General features: G+C 40.8%; 2 protein-coding genes across 2 annotated transcripts in view; one reads left to right on the forward strand and one right to left on the reverse strand.

Annotated features, from left to right (window-relative positions):
* Positions 1-1,820, forward strand: part of LOC118382167 (general transcription factor IIF subunit 1-like) — a 42,224-nt gene extending 40,404 nt beyond the window's left edge. The window contains 3 exon segments of the mRNA XM_052500747.1: positions 294-435; positions 663-816; positions 1,003-1,820. Of these exon segments, the coding sequence (XP_052356707.1) occupies positions 294-435; positions 663-816; positions 1,003-1,207 (501 nt within the window). The 3' untranslated portion in view covers positions 1,208-1,820.
* A 510-nt stretch (positions 1,821-2,330) lies between these two features.
* Positions 2,331-11,623, reverse strand: LOC118378835 (GDP-L-fucose synthase-like). Its single transcript, XM_052500748.1, has 11 exons — positions 11,525-11,623; positions 10,486-10,648; positions 9,881-9,995; positions 8,910-9,038; positions 8,536-8,609; positions 5,892-6,025; positions 5,010-5,074; positions 4,842-4,908; positions 4,636-4,715; positions 4,217-4,316; positions 2,331-3,982 (listed from the first exon to the last, which is right to left on the reverse strand). Exons 2-11 carry the CDS (start codon positions 10,638-10,640, stop codon positions 3,927-3,929), a joined length of 975 nt encoding a protein of 324 aa, XP_052356708.1. The 5' UTR covers positions 10,641-10,648; positions 11,525-11,623; the 3' UTR covers positions 2,331-3,926.
* Positions 11,624-13,552: the final 1,929 nt, after the last annotated feature.

Here is a 13,552-nt window from a genome sequence, read left to right on the forward strand (position 1 = left end):
CTATGTGGCACAAAAGGGGTGACACAACACACAATGTCCAGGGTATCTTGCTTCCCTAGTGTGGCAGCAGTGTGGGCACAAAAACAGGCCTTTTTAACCCTTTGATGTGGTTGGTGTTGGTCTGGCTCTCTTGGTATTCCACATTTCAACTGGTGTTGGTGTGATAATGGTCTGCAAACACTGGGTCTTTCTTGGTCTGGGTCCTGAGAGGTTGAGAGTGGCTCTCATGGACTTTGCTCTTGACTACCACTCTTAACGTTCCCCATTTCCTCACTACCCCCGCCCCTCCCCAGAAGAAGCGTACTCCTCCTAAGCGTGGTGGTGGGCGTGGCTCTGGGAGCAGCTCCAGGACTGGCAGTCGCCCTGGAACACCGTCCATAGACTCCGCCTCCACTTCCAACACACTCCGAGCCGCCGCTAGCAAACTGGAGCAAGGTACACACACACGCATGCACTCACACACATATTCACAGATGGGAAATAGATTTTTATATTTGTAATGTTTTCATTTATATTTACATATTCACAGGATCTGAAAGTCTTATTTTGTTTGTGGCACCTGAAGGCTATGTCTGACCTCAGCACTGCATGCTAACTCTTCTTTATTGAACAATAAAGGGTTGTTAAAACTGCGTCCGTCACCCTGCTCCCTCCCCTCACAGGTAAGAGACAGGTGGTGGGTGGTAGCTCTGAGTCTCCAGCTGCCAAAAGGCTGAAGATGGAGTCCAGCAGTACGGCTGTCACCACCCAGAGTCCTGCCCCCTCAGGGAAGAGCACGCCACAGCCCCCCTCAGGCAAATCAACCCCCAGTTCCAGGTATATTCCTTCTCTTCAATCTCTCCTGTTTGTTCACTTTTCTCACCCTTACCCTCTCTAGCTCACACACACTCTCCCTCTGTCCTCTCTCCCACACGCACGGTCTTTCTTCTTATTCTCTCCCCCCTTCCACCACACACCCTCTCCCTGGTGTTTTGTCCCACTCTCCATCCTGCCTCTCCACAGTGACGTTCAGCTGACGGAGGAGGCGGTGCGTCGCTATCTGATCCGGAAGCCCATGACCACCAAGGACCTGCTGAAGAAGTTCCAGACCAAGAGGACTGGCCTGAGCAGCGAGCAGACGGTCAACGTCCTGGCCCAGATCCTCAAACGCCTCAACCCCGAGAGGAAGAACGTCAACGACAAGATGCACTTCTACCTCACAGAGTAAACCGGGCTCGTGTTCATTAGGGCATGCGTTTTAAAATGGAGACTGAGTCCAAGTTCCTCTTTCAGTCCCTTTGGTACCTAATGAACACGGCCTAGGGAGGGAGGAGGAGATGAATAGGAGAGGAAGAGCATGAGCGCAAAGTCCTCATTGATTGATCAGCGGAAGGAGAAGGATAGAACAGGGTCCTTGGAAGAGAGTGGAATAAGGTAGAAAGAAAAGTGTTACGCAACTGATTTGAGATGCGGTGTGTAAACTAGCCTCATTGTCTCTCTCTAGAAATGGTTTGAAGTCAACTGTACCTGTGGCAGTCCTTTCAGGTTAAACAACTTACTCTTACAAGATGTAGGTTTATCAATGAATTACGCAGATGTGAAGGTATCAAGGAAAACATTCTGTGTACATCTTTCCTGCTGACTCATCTCCCACCACAACCCACTGGATTCAACCACAACCCACTGGATTCAACCACAACCCACTGGATTCAACCACAACCCACTGGATTCAACAAGACAAGTGTGGGTTATTTTGTACGATCTCCCCAGGCCTCTCTTTCTCATTTTAGAAGTCTTTTTTGTTTATTTTAATTTGTAATAAAAACCCTGCTGTTGCCATGGCTGGTCTCTTTGTCATGTTTCTGGTTGGTTTGCATAATTAGAAGCAAAACACTGGACAATGATGTCATACATCTTAAGGCTCTTCAATGAAGACACACTAATATTCTTTGAGGTTCTGCCAGAAGTCTACTGTGCTATCCAGTGGATTCATTGGAAATCTACTTTGCAGCAACTGTTGTGTATGTACTTACTTGGATAAGATGAGTGTGCACTTCAATGACAGTACTGTTGGCCTGTACTACTTCATGCCATGGAGAAGTGGTTGTGTAGTAGAGAAACCATGTCAAGCAGAAGTCATTCATCCTTATTCAGCATGACATGACAGGTGTAGGCATATTAATGTTACACCTTCCTCTCCTGAGGAAAATGACTTGATGTGCCAAGTAGAGTCAAATATACTGATGGCACATCTGACCGTTTATTAATGGAGCGATTACTGGCAGATCCCAAATGATCTTGGCTTCCTCAGTGTTATCGTCAAACTTTGTTGATTTTTGAAACTGTTTGACCCCTAAAAACCTGCTTCTTCCTGTCCTGTTTCTACAATGTATTGATTTAATTTTTTTACAGTGAGGTGGAGCGACCAGTGATGTCCTAATTCTCAAGATTCTTCAGGAAGTTGACTTTATGTTAGTTTCTGATATGTTCATCCCAGATAAATCACAATCTTTTAACACAAACCAGTATTATGATCTGCAGTGTGGACCGAGGCCAGTGAATGATGAGAAACAGTTGGCTCCAATGTTTAGATCCAGGCTACTTTACTGTAGGCTTATACTTGTTGTTTTGTAGTGAGAAAACATGTCACACAGCATCACTCTCAACGACTGACACCTCATTCTTACATCAAGAAAAAAATCCATATTTTTGTCAATATTCAATCACAAATAGATCATACACTTCAACTATATATGTTAGATATTAAAATTAAAATAATGTGATGTATTTGAGTGTAAACACATGACTGCAGTATTGCTCATAGTAACTGGTAGTAATACTGTAGGGGATCAGGTGGCTGGACCAGTTCAGACACCATCAGGGAAGGACATGTAAAAAAGGGATTGTCATCAGGGATTGACCTTAAGGGTTGCCCTATTGCTTGGAGCAAATGAACTGAGCAGTCGGGCATGTTGAACCTGCTCTGAAGTTTCCCCAGGGGGTTTTTCTGGTTCCTCCCCATTGTTTAAGTGAAAGACGGAGAATTTATGGCATCCAGACAAGTTGAACCTGCTCTGGTTGCCCCATTAGGCAGGGGATTTTTCAAAACGGAATTTCAGTAGCCTAACATAGGGGCTACACTTACATTTTTTTGGTCCTGCTCCACAGGAAGTATAACTATTGGTCAGGGTGAGCAGAGCGCCAGACAATACTATATCCTATTGCTCTCGATTGTGAGCTGTGCGTCTAAATCTTAGTCTCCCAGAGCCGGTATGCTTACAACCAGGTTGTAGAAGGGTCTCATGCGCTGCAAAAGTTACGCATTCAAACTGATTTTTCTACTTCATAGCATGCTAGCAGATACCCATAGACTTCCAGTCATTGTGCTAACACTAGTTAGCATTGGCTCACAAAATGACCTCTAAGTTCCTTCATACTGGACAAAGAGACATAAAAATGGTATCCAGGAGTTCAACAGCCTCTGGGGAAGTAGATAATGGGCCTCATTGCCAAAATCCCAAAGTATCTATGTGACCATTTTGCTTGTAAACAATTACTTGAAAATGTTCTGTCAAGTGACAGTAATCATCAGGCAACCAACAAAAAAAACTGCTGTCCAATGGGCAAGAGCTTTTAAAACCTTAATGTCAATCCCTGACATCAACGGTGCAAATAGAGGAGAAAGGATCCAAAATGGTTGCCAGATAGTTCTGGGGAGAACAACAAGGTGGGGTATTGTGAGTGCAGAAGGGTCCTGTGTGCCTTTACTTCATGCCCACTGATCTGACAGAAATTAACCGGCCAGATGGTGAAACCTATCCAGAACTTTCACTAATCAGTTGGCATGAAGACAAGGACACAAGACTTGGAAGGCACAGTAATAGTATTGGGATGTAACCCTGATCTTTTTCATTAAACAATATTCATGTCTGGACCTTCATTGGTCTTCATGTTCGGGCAATGTCGTAATTGTTCACGAACCAATCACAGGTCTTCTTGATACCTGTAAGGGAGGAGAGACACAGTCAGTCATCTATGGATACTGTGCATTTTGGAAGAGTGGTTTAATCACTGTGAACGTTACTTTCATCATAATCATAAAACGACCAATAACCAGATAGGCATCAAATATCATGCTGTAATGCGTCTGTGTTATTTACAAGGCAACTAATTCCAACTACAATATTGAGTTGTTTTCTGGACAGGAAATACAACCCTTAATATTTGTATCTCTGACCTTCAGAGAGCGGCGTGAAGGTGAAGTCAGGGAGGTAGTGTCGCAGCTTGGCGTTGCTGGCCGTCTTCTTCATCTGACCATCTGACTTGCTGGTGTCGAACTGATGTCATAGGTCAAGGGCCACAGAAGGCAAAGCACAGGGAGTTGACATAGTTACAGTGCAACGGATATGGGGGACAGCCAGTCCGAGTGGCCATTTAATGTACTACATCTGTACGTCTTTCAGTCCCACAGGTGTAATGAACCTTTAGATATGTTTGCTGGTGTTGTACTAAGGATTCTACTAGATTGGTTCTAGACACTGATCTAAGGTCAAATTTGAATAATAGTTAAGGTAAGAAATTGGTGAAGATACGTTGATCCTAGATCTGTGCCGAGGAGCAACTCCTATCAGGCGTACACAGCCTGTGGAAGGATACAACTATTTGACCTTTGAAGTCCAGGGCATCTGCAATCATCTCTACGGCGTCCTTGATGGGGAGCTCCTCCTCCTCCCCCACTGTGAGAAACAAGTGACAGAGGAGCTTGGTCCAGTTACATATGGTACACACACACATTGACTGATCACACACACACACACACACACACATTGACTGATCACACACACACACCATGTTGGACTCACCAGAGAGAATGATGGGGTCAATCTCATCATACTCCCGCAGCACCCAGAGGAACAGACGTGCAACATCCTGAGAAAACAAACACACACACAGATTTAATGTGCACACACACATATCTGACACACACACACACACACACACACACACACAGAGTAATTCACTAAACATACCAGAGAGTAGATGAATTGTCTCCTGGGTGTTCCGGAGCCCCACACCTGTAGTGGGGTTCCCTCCTCTGTTAGAAGGAGAGTAGAAAGGAGTATGTGTTTGTATCTGTCTGTCTGTGTGTGTGCACGTCAAATCAAATCAAATTGTATTGGTCACATACACATGGTTAGCAGATGTTAATGCGAGTGTAGCGAAATGCTTGTGCTTCTAGTTCTGACAGAGCAGTACGTTTTTTCTTTTTTCTTTCACCTTTATTTAACCAGGAAGGCTAGTTGAGAACAAGTTCTCATTGGCATCTGCGACCAAGATAAAGCAAACAAATTCACAACAACTTCCTTATATACACAAATGTAAAGGGATGTACATATAAATATATGGATGAGCGATGGCAGTGCGGCATAGGCAAGATGCAGTAGATGGTATAGAATACAGTATATACATATGAGATGAGTTATGTAGGATATTTAGACATTCTAAAGTGGTGTTATTTAAAGTGACTAGTGATACCTTTATCAAATCCATTTATTAAAGTGGCCAGTGATTTGAGTCTGTATGTAGGCAGCAGCCTCTCTATGTTAGTGATGGCTGTTTAACAGTCTAATGGCCTTGAGATAGAAGCTGTTTTTCAGTCTCTTAGTCCTTGCTTTGATGCACCTGTACTGACCTCGTCTTCTGGATGATAACGGGGTGAACAGGCAGTGGCTCTTTTTGGTTTTCCTGTGACATCCGCTGCTGTAGGTGTCCTCTGTGTGTGTGTGTGTGTGTGTGTGTGTGTGTGTGTGTGTGTGTGTGTGTGTGTGTGTGTGTGTGTGTGTGTGTGTGTGTGTGTGTGTGTGTGTGTGTGTGTGTGTGTGTGTGTGTGTAGTATTGTGAGTGTTACTTACTTTTAGCAGCATATGTCTTATGCATGAGCGCTGAGAGCACGTGACCATTTTCAAAGTTGAAGTTGTCATAGGGACCATACACGTTAGTCGGGATTACGGCGGTGTAGCGACGCCCATGCTGCGCAAAGTATCCCCTGTTGTCAATCAAGTCCACACACACACACACACACACAGACACAGACACACACACACACACACACACACACACACACACACACACACACACACACACACACACACACACACACACACACACACACACACACACACACACACACACACACAATCATGTTGTGGTTAGAACATTAATGACCCACTCCAGCTATTTTTTTAAACAATATTCTAAGTACACATACAATACAAGGTACAAACCCTTAAAACCTCTTGCGACGACCAATCCCGGATCCGGGATCGTAATCATAGCCTCAAACGAATTAGCATAACGCAGCGGACATAAATACCCCTAGAAACTTTTCCTATTCATGAAAATCGCAAATGAAATGAATTAAATATATTCAAACACAAGCTTAGCCTTTCTTTAACAACACTGTCATCTCAGATTTTCAAAATATGCGTTACAGCCAACGCTAGACAAGCATTTGTGTAAGTTTAGCATGGCATAATGCTATGCTAGGCTCTGCTGGCAGCAGTCAACATTTTCACGAAAATAAGAAAAGCAACCAAATTAAATAATTTACCTTTGAAGAACTTCAGATGCTTTCACTCAGGAGACTCCCAGTTAGATAGCAAATGTTCCTTTTTTCCAAAATTATTATTTTTGTAGGCGAAATTGTTTGTTCATCATGCTTGGCTGAGAAATCGACCGGAAAATGCTACCTCTACAACCGCCGAACTTTTTTCAAAATTTGCTCCATAATATCGACAGAAACACGGCAAAAGTTGTTTAGGATCCATCCTCAAGGTGTTTTTTAACATATATATTCGATAATATATCCGTCGAGGCAATTGGTTTCTCATAAGAAGCGATTGGAAAAATGGCTAACTCAGTATTTTACGCAAGATTTTCTACGGGTGACACCATGTGACCAGTTGCTATATATGGTCTCTTATTGCTATTCTTCAATGGAAATGCGTAAAAAGACGTCACAATGCTGTAGACACCTTGGGGAATACGTGGAAAACGTAAGCTCATTCGTAGCTCATTCACAGCCATATAAGGAATCATTGGCATGAGGCGGTTTCAAAAAAATGCGTCACTTCCTGGTGGTATTTTTATCTGGGTTTCACCTGTAACATCAGTTCTGTTGCACTCACAGACAATATCTTTGCAGTTTTGGAAACGTCAGAGTGTTTTCTATCCAAAGCTGTCAATTATATTTATAGTCGAGCATCTTTTCGTGACAAAATATCTTGTTTAAAACGGGAACGTTTTTCATCCAAAATTTTTAATAGCGCCCCCTAATGCTTAACTGGATTTAAGTTTTTTTTTTTTTTTTTGACACAATGGCGAAATTCAAGGAGTTGGCAATTCAAGGGGTTAGTCTGATGGATGCATACCAATGTCATCGGCCTTCCCTCTTGCTTCCCAGAACAATAGCAGAGCAGAGCATGTTCCCTGGAAGTTGTGGGAACATATGTTTTTGGTTTCCCACTGGTTCTGGGATCAAAAGCCTAAGTTTCCTGACCGGTGAAACTTACCTTTTTTTTTACATTCTGAGAACATTCATTTTTTGTTTCAGGGACGTCCTGAGAACGTTTTACAATAATTCCCTGAAAGTTTTCCTGGGAGGTTTTATTAATGTTCTGATAATGAAATTATAGGTTATTTGAATGTAATTAAATAATATTCTGAGAACATGTTTCAGTAAGACTTTCAATAACACTGCTAGCTTAGGTTAACTGTTTTGAACACCAAGCACAGATGGGACACATGGAAAATTAAATAGTTTAGGCATTAATCATGCAAACACATCTCTTTTTTATTGTCACAAGGAGCCTATAAGATTTAAACCTATGATCTTATGTTTCCTATCCATGGACTCAGTCCACTGCACCACCAGGTTGGCGCTAGCATGCCATGTTTTGTAACTTGTACAAAGCTGTGTATTTTAGTCTATTCAAACAGACCCCATTTCAAAGGAAACAAGTGCTCATAAAGATCAGGTGTGGCCAATTAGCGGGTGCGGCCACTTCCTGAACTCACTTAACAAGATAGAGGATATAGAGAGTTTTGTTGACACTGAGAACGGAATGTATATGTTAATAAATAACATTTTTAGAACCCTCTTGTGGTTTTAATGGACATTTTTCTTAATGTTCTGAGAATATTACTAAATAGAACCATGAGGAAACCTGTAGGAAACGTTACGCTGAAGTACTGAAATTCCCACAGAAGAACGTTGTTTCTTAACTTTCTGAGAGCATAACTTTAAATAGAACTACGAGGAAACCTGAAGGAAATGTTATGCTAAAGTACTGAAATTCCCACATAAGAAACATATGGTTCTCAGAACATTATGTGCTAGCTGGGCTGTGCCATGTAATGAGGGACCTGCACCAGCTACTGAAATGCATCTTTTGTTAAGTTCATCAGGTGATAAATGAGGTGCAAGGGAGGCTGGAGTGGGTCTTTCAAATGTGTGCTAATGTACCTGCACAGGTAACAGATTAGTCACCAGCTCACCTGTTCTGAATATCAATCATTCTTTTGGCATGTGAGTAGCCAAAGTTTGAGTCATGTGGAGGCCCATTGTGGATCTGTGGGAAGGGGAAGAAAGCATGAGTGATCCTACACCATCTTTTATTAAAAATCCCAGTTTGGAGGGCCAGAGGTTCCCAAACATAGAGTAGTTCTACTGTCACTGGGCACATACTCGGTCCCAAATGGCACCCTAAACTGTTGAACTCCTACCTTTGACCAGGGTCACTAGGTCTCTGGTTAAAAAGAATGTACTATATAGAGAATTGGGTGCCATTTGAAGCCACCATAGTATTTTAGTGTTAAGGTTAAACACAACATAATCTCATTGATTTGGCCTTACTGGTTGTTCAACTCACCATGCTCTCATCAATAGGGTATGTGGTCTTGTCAGGAAAGATGCAGCTGGACAGACAGGAAACCACCTTGGTGACGCCCCTTTCGTGAGACGTCTGCAGCACGTTGTCATTGATGCGAAGGTTGTCCCTCTGTGAAGGCAAAACACTGTGGTCTCAATTCAATAAAACCTGTATTACGACTCTTACACAATAACTTGTTTTTACACAATAACTTGTTTTACCACAAATAAATAAAAATAATGCACTTGGAGACAGTGATAAGAAGCTCTCCTGTAAACACTCCTCACTAACACCCCGTCTGTGAGGAGCACGCGCATCAACTCAGCCTTCGTCTGCGAAACCATCTCTCACTCTCACTCACTCTCAAAGAATGCTAACTTTTATTTTTTCAGTTGTGATATTCACATACTGTTATTACGCTGTAGCCCATCATTGTAAATACATATTTGTTCTTAACTGACTTGCCTAGTTAAATAAAGGTTAAATAAAACAATAAAAAAATAAAAAAATAAACAGATGGATTAATATATTTGCCAACAAAGTCACTGTGTAAACTTCGCTTTGACAAGTTCAATTGAATTTCAGCCTAAGTAGTTGCCCGGCCAGGCGAACATGGACATTTATATTCAGGTCATTCAGCAGAAGATCTTTTCCAGAGCTGCTTCCAGTCGGTGCATTCAACCAGTAGCTAGATAAGACAAACCATTTCACGGACTGGCCTTTAGGTAGTTCAGGCAAAATATCAGATGGGCTGGTTCCATCTTCAGCCCATCGGCCTGTCTAAACTGGGGGTTTTGTACACAAATATCATTATTTGGTTAACAATTGGGGCGCCAGGCAAAGAAATGGGCCAGTGAGTTAGAAATGCCCGTTCCGAATTTCTGGACCCAACCCTGATTTAACAAATGTAGTTTGGGACAGAAACGGATAGCCTAGGTATTAAAACAAACTGGGTAGTTAGGTAAGCTCACCAGAAAGTGTAGGTTCTCCTTCATGTGAAGATAGAGTCCTCCCACCTTGGCAGCCAGGTGGATGACATGGGTGGGCCGATACTTCTCAAACACTGCTCTTGTCTGTTGTAGATCTCTGGCAGAACAATTGTCATCATCACCATCCCATTTAATGGAAACACATCAATCTCATAAAAGTATGCATGCACGAATGTAATTAGCTAAACATTTAATGTGGTTCCAACAGGAACTATATAGAAACTCTAAATATATACTGTTTCTATGCATCAATCTACATATCTATAGAATAGATTAGAAAATAATAGAATAGCAGAGAATAGAATATTTTTTCCACGAGTGAACTTATTTTGTTCCTGTTGGAACCACAAAACCAGCCACAGATGTAAAAGGGTCATAACAGGATTTCTCACAGTGCAACATGACATACATTACCTATAGAAATATGTTATATAGAACAGACATGCTGGTGTTTCTCGTGCATGTAGAATCTGGGAACATGGCATCGCTATATAGGCAAGTCATTTTTATCTGCAACGACCAAAGCCTCAGACCAAAGCCTCAGACCAGCTCTGCTGAGAATATGAGGTTCATGTGACATAACTTACACGAGGTTGGCCTCTTTGGAGCAGAGGAAGGTCCACTGCTCGCCCTCGAGACAGCCGCCTTCTTGTTTCACCACGTGCTCGATGGCCTTCCCGACCAATCCGGATCCGCCCGTGACGAGCACGCGCATCGGCTCAGCCTTCGTCTGCGAATCCATCTCTCACTCTGATCAAAGAATGCAAACTTTAATTTTTCAGTTGTGATATTCACATACTGTTATTACGCTGAAGCCCTAAACAAAGTAGGCTGATTTGAATGACAGTGTGATCGTGGCCCTATTTATAGTCTACCTCAGAACGTAATAATGATACTACAAAAATAAGAATAGTTATACATGTAGGCTAATAAGGAATAAATAACATGCTATACATCAAACGCAAGTTTAACTGTATTAACACACTTTTCGTTTCATTTACAATTTCTTTGTAGCCTATTTTGTTAATCATGGAGGCTACTTTCTTGTATTTATGTCCTTTCTATATTTATGGACTTTTTTCTTTTGAAATAAGATAAATTTGCCATATTAAAAATTAAGCTCAAGAGTGAATTGAATTGTGATCATGTTCATTTTAGCAAAAGGACAAATAGCTTATGCCAATACCGACAGATACCGTATTTCATTTTAAAATTGACAATATGTGTTTATTCGAAATATCGGTTGGTCTCATTCGGCCTATATTACAAACAGTATATTACAACATCAGTTGTCAGTCTACACCACTGACATTATTTTAGCAACACAAACAAGAGTAGGCTAAAAGTAGCAAAATTTCGAAAGAAAATGTCTGAGCCTACTATTTTAAATAAAATGTAGCCTAGGCGACATTGTTGAAGTCAAAAGCACCCATTCATTCAACCAAAAGGCCTATAAATAGGACTTACAGAACAAACATTTATAAAGGCAAAACATTTCTAATATTAATCCTTACAGTTTCTGTGAGCTAATTGAATTATAATCAGTCACATTATTCATTCGGCAAGACCTTCGTGTTATTTAGTATGTATCTTATCAAAACACAAAATAAATGTATGAATTCAAACCTGTAAAATGTTTTGTTAGAATTTTCCTCCTCGAATAATGTCGGTATTAGACGCTCAAGTACATAAATGAGGTATAGGCTCTCTCTCTTGTCTTGCACACTAACCTGTCAATCGGAAAGCAGCAGGAGGGCGGAGTCGCTCTAATAGGCTACCTCTGAGCTACACTCTTAGAGAAAAAGGGTTCTACTGAGAGTAGTAGCCTTACAGGTTACTATCCCAGTTTCTCGCACCATCACTCACGTATCACATTAAGAAAATACCAGGACTGTTAAGATAGGTTTGCTGGAGAACAAAAAAAAGTTTTCCCCACCATAAATGTAATATAACTTATGTCTGGTACCTGCATAGGCAATTTTACCGCATTTATGGTGTTGACTCTATATTGCTATGTTTTATGGCGTTGTACCAGATCCGCACTACATAACAAATTCAGTATAGACTCCTAAAACATTTTTGAGAAAACCACATTTAATTAAAATATACTGACACACGTAGATTAAAAAATATATATTTGACTATCTTTTGTTTCACAGTTGCGGCATTGTATCTAAAAATGTAGGCAGGCATAACTTTTAATAATATACCATGACGAGTATGATTGATTAGAGAAAAACAAATCCCCACTGTGAAGAGCCAGGTATAGTGACTTTAACCCCCCTTCTCTGTCATTTGCAGATTACAGAGCTATTTTCACACAGGATATACCATTATGGCTGAATGCTAGAACTGCTCTAAAAAAAAGCATGCAGCAGTGAGTTCGTATTTCATCACTACTAGCCTGGGGTCAAATGTTTTTGGCTGCTTAGAACTTTTGGAAATGAAGCTTCTCCTCCCAACCATGCCATTCTGCTCAAGAACTGACCACCAACTTTTCCCACTTCCTGGAAACATCAAAAACTGCCATTGGATAAACTATATCTACTTGAATATAAAGTTGAACCCACCCTTCCAAAATCAAATCAAATCGTATTTGTCACATGCGCCGAATACAACAGGTGTAGTAGACATTACAGTGGAATGCTTACTTACAAGCCCTTAACCAACAACGCAGTTAAGAAAAATACCAACAAAAAAAAGAAATAAAAGTAACAAATAATTCAAGAGCAGTAGTAAATAACAATAGCGAGGCGATATACAGGGGGTACAGGTACAGAGTCAATGTGCGGGGGCACATTAAAATGAAAACGATTATTACATGCCAATTGTGCCAGCCTTATTCCAAACACGTTCGATAATAGCAACCGGTTGGCTGGTTAAACAAAGGTTAGCATTGCATTTTCAAAAATGTAATATCGAAGTCAAGAAAGCTTGCCAGCAGCCAGAGTCACTTGCAGCAAGCAACAAGTGCTGTTGTGTAATTATCTCTAATGACTGTAATTTGCTCAATAATTGAGAAATAAAGATGACTTCATTAGAGATAATATATCCCCCTCTTTTATATTACTGGTATGTAATAAAAACACACAAATATCATGATATTATCACAAGGTGCCAGATTACGTTTATACAACGTTTTTTTCTGCATGTCTAAGCATACGTCTTGAGCTGTCTGTATTCTCCTGACTGGTGGTTCTGTTTAATACTGTGTTACTAGAATCACCATCACTGCCCAACACTATTTTTTTTACATGGAAACATAGGGTTAGGTTGTAAAAAAAAAACGAAAATATATTAGGTTGTTGAAAAATATAAAATATATAACACCTAATATTTGTTTGTTTAAAAAAAAATATTGTTTAAAAAAAGCAAATATATATATATATATTTATTTAAACAAACAATTTAAACAACCTAACCCTAAAAACAAATGGGGAAAAAATAGGTTTAGCTTTTCCATTTAAAAAAATAGGGTTGGGCAGTGATGGTGATCCCCGTTGGATTCGAACCCACAACACTAGCGATGCAAACGCCATGCTCTATCAACTGAGACACATAATCATATCACATCATTACAAACCACTTAATGCCGCAATGTACTCAATTGCTGTATTGTGCATTGTTTTCTTCATGTTGATGGAAAGTCTACTG

Source organism: Oncorhynchus keta, unplaced genomic scaffold (assembly GCF_023373465.1).
Source record: "Oncorhynchus keta strain PuntledgeMale-10-30-2019 unplaced genomic scaffold, Oket_V2 Un_contig_1189_pilon_pilon, whole genome shotgun sequence".
In the NCBI taxonomy this organism is placed as follows: Eukaryota; Metazoa; Chordata; class Actinopteri; order Salmoniformes; family Salmonidae; genus Oncorhynchus; species Oncorhynchus keta.

Coding starts and splice junctions, on each gene's coding strand:
- LOC118378835 (XM_052500748.1), bottom strand. CDS start 10,640: ATGGATTCGCAGACGAAGGCTGAGCCGATGCGCGTGCTCGTCACGGGC. Junction 9,996..10,485: donor TCCAAAGAGGCCAACCTCGT/GTAAGTTATGTC, acceptor TTGTTCTGCCAG/AGATCTACAACAGACAAGAG. Junction 6,026..8,535: donor ATGATTGATATTCAGAACAG/GTGAGCTGGTGA, acceptor GATTGACAACAG/GGGATACTTTGCGCAGCATG.